This window comes from Dromaius novaehollandiae, chromosome 20 (assembly GCF_036370855.1).
Source record: "Dromaius novaehollandiae isolate bDroNov1 chromosome 20, bDroNov1.hap1, whole genome shotgun sequence".
In the NCBI taxonomy this organism is placed as follows: domain Eukaryota; kingdom Metazoa; phylum Chordata; class Aves; order Casuariiformes; family Dromaiidae; genus Dromaius; species Dromaius novaehollandiae.
The window spans coordinates 6,977,041-6,989,409 of NC_088117.1; the positions used below are offsets into that span (position 1 = coordinate 6,977,041).

The 12,369-nt window shown below is 36.4% G+C and overlaps 1 protein-coding gene across 4 annotated transcripts in view; it reads right to left on the bottom strand.

The window, feature by feature from the left end:
- Positions 1 to 12,369, bottom strand: part of CDK5RAP2 (CDK5 regulatory subunit associated protein 2) — an 82,134-nt gene that overhangs the window by 36,991 nt on the left and 32,774 nt on the right. For all 4 annotated transcript variants that reach the window (XM_026113768.2, XM_026113767.2, XM_026113766.2 and 1 more), the window contains 6 exons: positions 12,182 to 12,279; positions 9,110 to 9,240; positions 7,430 to 7,545; positions 6,571 to 6,699; positions 1,207 to 1,302; positions 400 to 459 (listed from right to left, as the gene is read on the bottom strand). In XM_026113768.2, coding sequence (XP_025969553.2) covers positions 400 to 459; positions 1,207 to 1,302; positions 6,571 to 6,699; positions 7,430 to 7,545; positions 9,110 to 9,240; positions 12,182 to 12,279 — 630 coding nt within the window. The remainder of the gene's footprint in view (positions 1 to 399; positions 460 to 1,206; positions 1,303 to 6,570; positions 6,700 to 7,429; positions 7,546 to 9,109; positions 9,241 to 12,181; positions 12,280 to 12,369) is intronic.

Below are 12,369 nucleotides of genomic sequence, written 5' to 3' on the forward strand. Positions count from 1 at the left end.
TTTCCGTGAAGATATTTATCTGTGATTACTCTCCTAGGTATGAAGTTTCTGGAATGTTGCTTGCAAATTGCAGCTAAATTTTTTCTTAGTTCATGTTTGAATCGCCTGTCTTTAAAGAACTAAAATTTGTCCCTGGGATCTGATGATAAAGATAGGATGTGCCTCAACGTATTTAAAACTGCCAACGTTTTCCACGTTAAACTGGAGAGCTGCCCTAGGAAGTTTCTGTATGTGTTTGCTCCAATATTTCAATCCTCATTTGAATCAATGAAAGTCTTCTGTATCAATTACATTAGAACTTAAACTGGGCCCATTTGGATATAGTTTACTCAGCAGACATTATTAATGAAAGATTAAGATGAGTAAAAGTCAGAAGGATCTTTACATTGCATCGTGTACCTGTTTATCCAGCTCATGAGGACAATCCTTGAGTCCCCTGACAAATACGTGAGGGCATACCTTGTAAACGGAAACACAGAAGTTACAAAATTTCAAAGAACAGATCATTATTCTTTAATGTTACTAAGCAAAATGTGCCATTAGCATATCATCATTTTTAAACAGAGATGTTCAACTTTAATTGTGTTTTATGACATTCTGAGGCCACTTGCAATCTGAATTGTTTTATGATTCTATGATATTTATGCTACATTACTTATGAATGACAAGAGCATGCAGACGTCTTTAACAAGTTACCATGACATTAAGTATTTCAACCACGCAGAAGGATTTTCAATAATTTTTCATCACTGATAGCAGCAACTGAATCTTATACAATTTGTAGAATAGGCCTGACTGCAAAGGAAGCTGAAGATTCGTGTGTGTGCGTGAGTGTGTGTGTGTGCGCTCGCACGTGCGTAAATAAAATAAATACAATTTCAAGGAACTTTCTATCAGCCCCATTAAGGAAGCCTGTGAATCCTAGAGCAGGAGAAAATAATGAACAGGACAGAAGCTCTCCTAACTGGAAAACCCTAGCAGAAGAAAAAAAAAAAGCTTTCAGAAACTCTTTATGATACTGGTTAGTTGAAAGCACAAATCAGATAGCAAAAAGAGTACGCTTTGTTTGTGAAAGACTTTGTGTTCTAAGAAAATGAGAATTTGTAAAGGCTATACAGAGAAAAGAAATCAATCTGTTACATAATGTACCCAGATTACGAAACATGGTGGAAAAAACGTTTTATAATTTTTTTGAAACAGTCCTACCTCACTGACCCTCTCAGAAGATTGACTGTTCTGCATCTTCGTGTCATTGTCACCATCTTCAGTCTGCATCACAGTCCCTTCTGTTATTTCAAGAAACTATACAAAGTATGGAATGATGTGAAAATGTAGCACAAAAAAATACTGTGATATGAAACATGCATAAATAAGTCAGTGACATGTCTTAAAAGAAAAATAAAAAATGCCTGTAATACAAAGTAACAAACACTGAATTAGATTTCCTCAATAAGATCAAAGGAAATTAATACAAAACCAGGAGTGATTCATATTAAATACAGTAAAACCAAATCCTACACATTCCTTCATTTTTACTTAACTCTTTCCCCTCTCTTCTCACATGTTACAAAACAAATCATTTAACCGCTTCTGGTAAAGGACTTCCATCCTCAAGACATGGTCTCATTGTGCCTACTTTATTTTCCCATTTTCATAATTTATTTTCATATCCTGCACATTTTAGGCTCTTCTACAGCATCCAAGAAATAGACACTTTCTAAAGAAAGCATATTTAGCCTACTATACAGTGAAGAGATTTACTGTCACACTGAAGGTTACATTCTGCTCTGTCTTGTCTAAATTTACCATAGGAAAGGAAATGGTGCCAAATCATCTTTTTGCCTTATTTGCCACAGAACCCAGTCCATCTCCTATCACTAATATTTCCTGTGCAAAGGAGAGGAGGAAGATGTAGCTTTTTTAGTAGCAGAACTCTTAAGTTCCTGACAACAGCGTAACTGAAAGCCAGACCAGGATCCCCTTTGCTTGGTGCCACCTCTCCGCGACAGAGCTGAAGCAAGGGATGAGACATACATGTTGCCAGTTTATGAAGCAAAGACCACTGCTGCGTGAGCTTCATTTACACACAGATCATGGAGAATATTGGTACCTCTCATGTGACTTACCGCCTTTTCCCAGTTTGCTTCTGGCAACAGAGGATGGAATTTAACCTTTGCCTATACTTATTTAATACCAGTGATAAGAAAACCTCTTATTTGCAAAGTATTATGATCTCCAGCAGTCACATTCTGGCAAAGCCTCTCAGACAACAACTTGAGAATGAAGAAAGTCTTTCATCCCACTTTGGCTCCCATCACAAATGACCTGCAGCTACAACGTTCCACTGCTCCCCTGTGGACAAGACCCTTGCAGTTGCATCTCACAAATAACCTTTAGTCTTCTTGGTTTTGCTCAGGTATAACTGAGTATATAGTCAATGCAGAAACATGCACATAGTTTATTCATACCCTGGTTACATTCTGGTACTGTACAAAGAAAGATTGGTGGTTTCGGGGGAGTCCATATACGCATTGTAGTATGTCTTTTTGCAATACTATTTTAGGTTTTGCAGTAATATTTTAGGAACATGTTGATTGTAAACTCAAACAAAGGTTCCCAAACTGCTGCTGACCTGAGCCACAGAGTGAGTCCAACCGTACAGGCAGTTGCTACTTATCAAGCTGAGAGAAATGATTAAGGAAATTGTATTGTGCAACAATTGTAGGAGGTAGGAAAGGCCAGAGCCTGGAATCGGGGTTGTCGTGTGACAGTACGCAGCGAAAGAAAAGAGAGAGGGAGAAGGCATGAGACTGCATAAAAGCATAGAAAAACACAGTGCAGGCAGGCCTCTATATCACCACAGATGGCATCTAAACAACTAAATTTAGGAACCTCTGAAATAGAATCTCAACCAGATTGGACATTTATATCATCTTGTTTTATAGCAACATTTCTTAATCTAATAGAAAAAGATAGTTGTTAAAGATCTCTGCTGCTAGAATCTCCTTAATAGTGGAAATGCGTAAGCATGATGGTAAATATCAATGATGCTACGCCTAATATATCTAAACCATAGACAGGACACAGCACTGGCATCGTGCGTTCAAACTTGCATTAGATAAAATTTTTAGTTTTAAAGCACTAATGGCAGTAATATAGCACTGTTGTGTATAACACTACTAATTTGGCTGAGTTGGGCTACAGAAAAATTACCCTAGGACAAGAAAAACAGAATCTTGAGCATAGTTACAGAAAAAGCTGTAAATTGAGATTATAGATACAGAGAGTCTTAGATGACACACGGGAAGGGAAGAAACTCGTGTTCGGAGGTCACTGATGTGATCTTTATAACTTCGATGGATATACGGCTAAAATGACATGGAAAGAGAAACCTGCTTCCCCAGTATTGCATGCTGGAAAGTCTTAGCTCACAGCATGTCAACCCAATTGCAGACGCACAGAATTCTGCAGGGAGCGTTATTTATACTTCCCGAGAACGATGGGAGAATGTACCAGTGGGTTGCTTTGGTTTTCTTTAATTGAACATGCATAAAATATGTATGTATATGTAGGTATGCATACATATATGTACATATATATGAAAAAAACGAGAGAAGTCATTTCATCTTCCAATCCCTAGCAGTATAAACAACTCCAAAGGTTTTATATGTGAATTTAAAAATGTAGAAACAGTCTGGTGCAGCATGTTAATATATTTGACTCTTACTATTAGAAATGTATATTCAAAACTAGCTTATGAGTCATGCTTGAATTATTTTTCTGTTTTCACTCAGGACTTGGTTTTCTAGGGCAACACAAAGTAAAGATAATTTGAAAGCTGGAGGAAGACATGGATAGGACTGTGGTACATAGCAAGGATACGCATGACAAAAGAATATAATTTGGCTGTAACCACTAGACTTCAAAAGTACCACATCTACTCACAATTTTTTAGGCAGAAAAGAAAGGAAAATATTAGCTATTATTAAAAAAATGTTAAAGTGTAATCTTCAACATGAAGCTTCAGTTCAAGCCCTGCCTTTGTGTATTAAAATTAAACTTATTTGTGCATATAACTTATCCACTCAATGCAACTATTTTTTATGACTCAACGTTTTCTAATGTATGCCTTTCCCAGGCCAGCATTCAGCTTAAAAGTGATGTTTCTTACAATGAAACTATTACATAAGACTGACAGATTATTGTACACTGTTAGAGCAACTGACTGCAGCTTGCATCTTATGGTCCTATGTCTGAGGGGCTGCAAAGAAACCTTCTGTGCTCCAAGGAACACAATCTAATGTTCAACGAAATATTAAAAGAAAATAAGTGGCTTAAGGCCAGAAAAAAAGTCTTCCGAGAATAAGCTGCCTGTTTAAAATACTTCCTTGGAGACTGAAAGCCTTGAGAATGTTTTTCCTAAATGAACCACTGATATGCTTGGTTTGCAAAGATCCCTGGAGCCCTGAAGGCTGAAATCAGTGAGGCTGCTTCTCTCAGAGAAAGCAGATGTTCAGAGGACAGCACAAAAACAACCTTTTTCTCTCCTCCTTCCTCCCTCCCAACCTGCAGCCAAGAAACAGACTCCTAAGGGCTGTCAGACCTTTGGGAGATGCCCCACAGAGGAACCAACATGCGTGCTTATCCGATTTGCACGCCAGCTCCAGGAAGGAAAAGCAAGATGGGCTCATTTTAAGAAGGACCTGCGAAGGAATCGTCTTTCTGTGTCTGTTCAAATTCCTCTTATAGCACATATGTTAATGTCACCTCAGCACTACCTGCCAAATTCTAGCCCGAAATACACACACAAAATTAGAACTTGGTCTTTTTCCCACTGGTTATTTGCATGCAAAATACACTGTTTCGCAACCCCATAGCCTGGAAATTACATTGCCACTTATTGACAAGACTGATAAAATGGTCCCTTTTAAACTAAAAGCACTTAAACACACATCATTTAATTTTTGAGCTCCACAGTACTATAATCACTCTGGCACAGGCTTAAATACCATATTTTACTTTTCTCCTTCCCTTACCAGAAGTTTGAGTTTTTAATATATGGATCATTTCACCAGCTTCACTCTCGATTACTCTAAAACTAATCTCATGTAGACAACGACAAGTACGTAGCCTATATGTTCTTTTCATGCTGTGACGAATGCAGGAGGGCACGATGTCTTGTCATGGTATTCTTAGGACAGCACACCAGTTCCTGCGGTATTAAATATCCCATCAGTGAGGGTACCGCACCCTCTGCAGGATGACAGGGTAAATTACTGGGAATATCTGTATATGGAGAAGTGCATGCTCTCTGAAACAAATAGCCCGCAAGCTTTTCAATGCAAATCTATTACAATAACACGTAAGTTTATTATTTTAATAAAATCCATGCCACCCCTAAAGGTCGATCTATAATTTACAACACACTTCAATTAAAGGTAACATGAGTATGGATTAAACCTGAAAAGGCAAGACTATTTTGTGACTTTTGACAATTGCTGTCAGCACATACGAGAAAGGTCATTGCCCTTTTTCCAGAGGCCTGCAGAATAACCTGTCCTGCAGAAAAATCATCAATACAATATTCACAGTTCTAGAATTAGTCAAACTCTGCACATAACAGAATCAAACTATTCAAAAATTTTTTCTTTTTCTTTCCAGTTTAATTCGAGATGGAACAATAAAAGAATCACCATTATCCCTTTTATTTTTTTACCTTCCTATTCAATATGTGCTGCACAAGAATGATGCAACTGAAAGCCAAAACTGCAACATAATACAAAGAGAAGTACTATCAGTCACATTTCAAGTAATACCTTATAATGAGCTAGAACGTTCACCAGATGTCTACCATAGCCTGCTGATCATCAGTCACACAGAACAAGACACACAGGGATCCATCACCCCAAATTCTTCTCAGAAGAACTATTTTGCAAAGACCACTTCTTCCCTACAGCTTAAGTAGTCTTAGCTTTGGGCAAAAGAATGAAACATCCAGCAAAGGGATTACTTCCTTACATCTCTCAGCAAGCCACTGCGATGCTAGCCACTCCTTCATACACTTCTACACTGTACATGGAAGCACAGACATGCTTTTAAGTGACCCAAAGCACTATTCTTTCTTGTTTGGCCATTGTGAGCCCTAACTCTTACAGAATTGTCCTAATTCTTACAGAATTGGACATAGTGTGAGAATGACTCCTGAACAGAAGACGAGTAGATATTCAGTAATAGCTAAAATGTTATGGAAGATATTACTTTCTTTGTAAAATAAAATTAACTACTTCCTCCCATGTCAATTTACAAAACAAATACATCACAGAGCCAATTAATATTTTAATGTCTATGTTGTTACCTTAAATCAACTAAACGCATCACTGAACACCTACACTGAGTCTGATTCTTTGATGTGCTAACCTTTTAGTCATTTACATCATTAATTTTAGAAGTTATTATGAGGAATTAGCAATCTAAGCTCCTAGGGTTTTACACACTCTGCATTGGCGTGAGTGATTCCACAAGGTATATTAGAAATAAGTCAGATTCAATACTTTATCACAGAAAACATACCTCACTCCAGTTTAGTATTTTTAGTGCTTCCTTCCCTTGAGAATCTGTTGTACAGAGTCCGACCTGCTTTTTCTTAAGCTCTTGGTTAATTGATTGCAGATCCTTAACCATCAAAAGAAGATCAGTAACCTACATAGGCACAGAAAAAAAACAATGAAAACTAGTAAAATCCATCCTAGTATGAAAATAATGGTGATGTATAAATCTCTAGGTAAATCTAAATTTCAGAACTTGGAAAGTTTGGCCTTCTTCGCAGTAAGCTTTTAATGTTACCATATATGCTCATGAGACAATTTCTCTCTAAAGGAAAACATGATCATATATTTGGGAGCTAGCATTCAAGAAATCTGAACTTGTATGACTGTAGTTTCAGCTTTCTTATTTAGTTGAGGTGTCAAGTTTTGTAATTCGGTAGCGAGAAGAAACTTCAGGGCACCTCATACAAACAGGCTGATTTGAGAAGAAACATTTTGGTGCAAGGAAAATTTGCATCACAGGCATAGAGTAACATTCAAAAACAGTCTGTCCTTATATCTGTAACTCCCTTTATAAGCTGCTGTCACTCTGTGGAGTTTCACAGATGTGAAATATGTACCAGAGTAGAGAATCGTGAGTTGAATCCTGATGTCTAACAATCCTAGAAATTTTGTAGTAGCCTAGCTTTCTTTCAGTTGACTCTGAAGCTCGCGTGTTTTAAAAAAAAATAGTTAATAAAAAGATCACAAACCAGAGATGAGAATTTCCAATCCTTTCAGAATAACCCAACCATACATAAATGATCAAAATTTTATAAGACACAAACTATAAATGAAGCAGAATTAGGCCATTAAAAACAGTAAAGAATAAAACAGATTAGTACCTTTTTCTTAAGTTCTTCAAGAGACAGATGGTCTATCTGTAAGCCTAAATGATCTTGCTCTCCTAAACAAATGCTCATATATGATGTTTGATCTCCACAAAAAGATAGCGTTTCCTCTGTCAAGATAACCAAAGATAGGAATTTTTTCAGAAACACTGTTTGCAGCGAAACACAGCATAAAATGCAAAGATAGAATCTAGAGGAAGCCAGTTAAAATTTTCATTTCCCAAAATAAACTTTGTTTAGTTGAAATAATTTTGTCCTTGTGTTTCTTTGCATTTCTGACACCTAGACATGCCTTATTTTCTGTGGTTATCAGCATGAACTGTGAATGTAATTCTGAATTATAATTTGCATAGTTAGCATTACAATTAGAAATATTTTTTAGGCAGGAGAAATAAGGCATGAATAGTTATTTGGTTTTAGCCATATTTTCATGAACATGAACTCAAAGTCTCAGGAGGAAGAGCCAGGTTAGACAAACTGACTTTATTTTGCTTCTGGGTCAAAAGACTGTATTCACTGAATGGAAAATAACTACTTATTCATATCCTTTATAACGATATGAATGACTTGTTACTTGTTTCAACAAGCACCTGTTCATTTACAGTTTGGATGGCAATTAATTCCATAAATATATCTCATTAGGTAGGGAGAAAGCATATCAGAACAAAGAAGAGACATCCGAATTTTACTCCCAACTCTGACACTGATCCCATGGCAGCTGCAAGGCCCAAAGCTTCACAAACGATGAATAATTTTCAGAGTCTCCATTCCTAAGTGCCTCACCTACAATCCAAGTGCCCTTGAGAACTGGATCCAAGAATATTCACAAGTCCCTTTCTCTTCCCCTAGCTGTTCATCATCTCTGTGCTTGTGAGGTTGGAAACTCTGAAATGGAAGAAGCTTACCTTCTGTCATTTATCATCCCCGTAAAGGGAGTGATGCTAAAATTGAAAATCTAAGTTGAAAGGGGTACGTGAACAGGCTTTATTGCTATTATACCTCCCTTGGAGAAGAAAGGTACATCTGTACAGATGCAGAATACCACCTTTAATGATGTCCACTTACATTCTGCTTTTCTACATCTGAGTATATACCAGAAACACCTCCAAAGAAATACAATAAAGAAGCTAAAAGGTAAGTTATATTTAAAGGTTCTATTATTTCTGAATAAATTACAAAATAAGAAAACGTCTGGCTCTTTTTTCCTTCTCTGAAAATACTTCTTGTATTAGAAAGAGTCTAGCCATTTCCTGAGAAGCAAGCTCTTCATCAAAGTATTGCAAAATAATTAAATTCCATGGTCAGGAAGTGATCCCATGGCCACAAAGTTATTCAAAGCCAGGAATTTCTGACTTCTGCAGAAAACAGTAAATTCTATGGGTACAAAATTGTAGGCAGCTTGAAATGATCACTGGAGTAGAATTGCCATAGAATTGCTAGCATCTGCTGCAGGGAAAGAGAAAAGCTGTCCCTCTATATATGTCCTGATTGCTCAAAGACATTGTTACAAATACCTCCAATGATTTTCAGTATAGAAAGCAGACAAGAAGTCTTTTCACACCTTTATCTACTCTCAAACATTTCTTCTCCATCACAGCAAACTGACTGTAATAAAACCAGTCATTTTTGTGCAAAAAGTTCAAGAAAGGGGCTGAGCTGCATATATATACAGACCTTGTCGGTTTTTAACATCCTTAATTTGATCTTCTAAGACCTTCTGCAGATTCCGATTAGCTAAAATATCTTCTTCTAGTTGTTTCCGCAACAAGAAAATGTTGTTTAGTTCTGTTTGCAAGCTATTTATACTAAAGAGAAGCAGAAAATCAGAAATTAAAAAAGAAAAAAGATTTCAATTGAAAACATTTTGTTCTGCAGCTCAGCATCTTTTATACATTCAGGTTTCCATAAAGACCCCATTTCACACTAGCCATCACTCTTTTCCATCACACAATTTCATCATTTTGATGCACAGAATAAACAAATCCCTATATAGCAATATGAGATTAAACCTTTACATATATACCCCTTCTTTGCTGTTTTGAGCCATGCTGCTTATAAGTCAGCTTAAACACAATACATATATTCTACCGGCCAACTTCTGTATAGAGAAGTTCCTCTTTTAAGGAAAATCAAAATGACTAACTTTTCAAAAGTATGCCAGAAAAATATCACCTTCACATAATACCGATGGCTCTGTATATTATTTTTCAGTTTGCAGACAGCCTGTAAAAATTATCTTTTAAGATCTAAATTGTCTCAATGATCTCAATGGGGTGTTAAACTCCAAAATTTACACGTGACAATTTGTCAGCATGAATTAATTCTGTAATCAGCTCTTTTTCCAACGCAGCCACTAAATGTGCTTACTTGAGCATTACACACTGCCCCTCAGTCCTCGGTGTCAACACATCTAGCTATCCCTTATCTAGGTCTTGCCCACATGCTTCAACATCTACAAGACAGTTAAGAGCAGTCCATAAAAAGACCTAAGTATATGGAAAATATGAAATTTTAATAATGTGAAATAAATTGGTTTTAATATCAAGTAAGTAACAAGGTGTTACTCAACTGACTGTATTACTTATTTTCACATTTAATTCACTCAGAATGTCAATATTTTAATATAAATTAAGTTGCTGTAGAATTTCAAATCCACTGCACTGAAATGTCTGAGCATTCAGAAATCTTTCAACAAAATTCAAATCCATCTTACAACAGACTACATGGGAGCACACGTCATACTTGCACAAGAATAACAGCATGCTGTAGAAACACATTAATTAAAAGCCAGCAGATAGGAAAAGATTCTCAGTCTGTCTTCTGACAAGTATGCTGTTGTCAGTGTTGCTTGCACAAGAAACTATTGCTTTAACCAACTCTCCCTTGCTCAAGAATATCTTCAGAGAGAGATCTCTTAAATGCTCAGCAAAAATTAAGAAGAAAAACAAAATAACATATTGCTAGAAGTGAAGTAAGCACATTTTCTCCTTTCCATGAATTAAAGCTTTTGTGAGAAAAAGCATTGATTCTCTGCTTGGAGAGACAAGAAATGTCTTGGTCCTGACATCAGGCAGGTTATTTTGAAAAATAGCTGTTCAGTTTTCTTAAAATAAATAATGCCTAAAAAAAGATATGTCAACAAGAAAACAGATATTTGCCTAAAATGCATTTCACTGCAGATGGCATTTACACAAATAAGTAAGCTGAACTTCTCTGCAGGCTTGGCTTATCAGATCTCCAGAACTTTAGGCTGAGGGTCCAAGTCTGTCTTGATGATTTAACGGCATGTCTCAGTCCATAAAACTATGTGGAGGAGAAATACGAAGACCTGCCTCCAACTTCCAGCTCTGTTCTTGAATCACTGTGCATCTTCTGCAAATTGCTGCACCCTGTGTAATTCACTGTTCATCCTATAATCCCCTATCTAGAAAATAGAATTGCCCTGCCCCTGATTCCACTGAAGCTAATTGGAAAACTCCTATTACCTTGATGAGGCACAGTCAACTTTGGTTATATTTTGAAAGACATTTTAAAATCTATGGAGAAAAATTGTGATATCCGTAATAAGTTATTTTGTTGTTGTCATTACTATACAGAGTCTTGACGTAATCACCTTACCCACAGAACGTGTTTCAGTGATAGAGGACCCTTCCTATGAAATCTCAAATCAAAACTGGCTTCCTCCTTTGTTTGGTGATTGTTCAACAGAAAGCAGTGAAAACAGCCATTGCTCTTTTCCTGGAGGTAAGAAACAATCTCCATATTCCGACCTCTATTGCTATTTCTAATGAAACAGATTCTATTATCTGAAATAGCTTCTGAGCTGTGGCCAAGCACAAGATGGCATTACTATTAATGCACTTCTTTCAAACACCAGCTCTTTTCTACTTTAGTGCTACTCACTTTATGGTTTCCAACTATAATGGTCTGCAAACTGACTGCAAAAAACAAACACATTCCCACAAAGTTGGCAGGTATGAGCCATTGCCTTCAGGCAGGAAGAGTCAGGAGTTGCCTCCCAAATGCTGTCTATAGCTAATTAAAATATTTATAATTATAACAGTAAAAGTACATTTTTATATAACAATTATATTTCTTTTACCCAAAGGCTAAGAATTTTATTTATTTCATCATAACATCCCCCCTCAACTGCCAAGCAATAATAGGATACAAAGTAAGCCACAGATTTCTGCATGTTCTCTGATTTAAAAAGGCTGAAAAACACTAGCTCCTGCCTCCTAATACACTTCTGAATGCTGCACATTGAAAATACATTATGCAAACTTCAAGTATTGTTTTGTTTAATCTTCTCCAAAACCATACTTGCTTGTATTATCTTCATAATTCTCACATTGCCACTCTTAAGATAGATAAGGATTATCTGTATTTTTAAAGGGAAGAAACTATGGAAAATGGAGTTACTTTTTCAAAGTGTTTCAGCACCCAACAGTTCACTGTGGTTCAACCCTTTCCTATGTTCCATTGAACAAGTCCCAGTCTCAATAGATAGTTTCCTTCCATTTCCAATTGCTAGAGAAGGGGACAGAAAACACTGAAAATAATTTGTCGTGGACACGTACAAAAATACTTCTTCTCTTTTAAGGAAACTACTACAGCTAGTTTATGCCTTATTAACAATCGCCTCGTATGAAATAATTACCACACCAGTTAAATTGCACCCTTTTAACAACTTCTGACTCAGCCTTTTGTGTTTAAAATATCCAGTGAAATAGAAAAAATACTTACCTATCTGATTCTTTGAAGGTCTTCACTAGAGTAGAATAAATATTTTGCTCCTTTCTTAAAGCAAGGATCAGCTTTTCATATTCAGATTCTTTTTTTTCCTACATTAAAAAGAATATATATTAAACCAGCAATGTAATTTTTACGTTCGCATATCTACAACACGTGCACATCTGTGTCCTAAAGAAAAG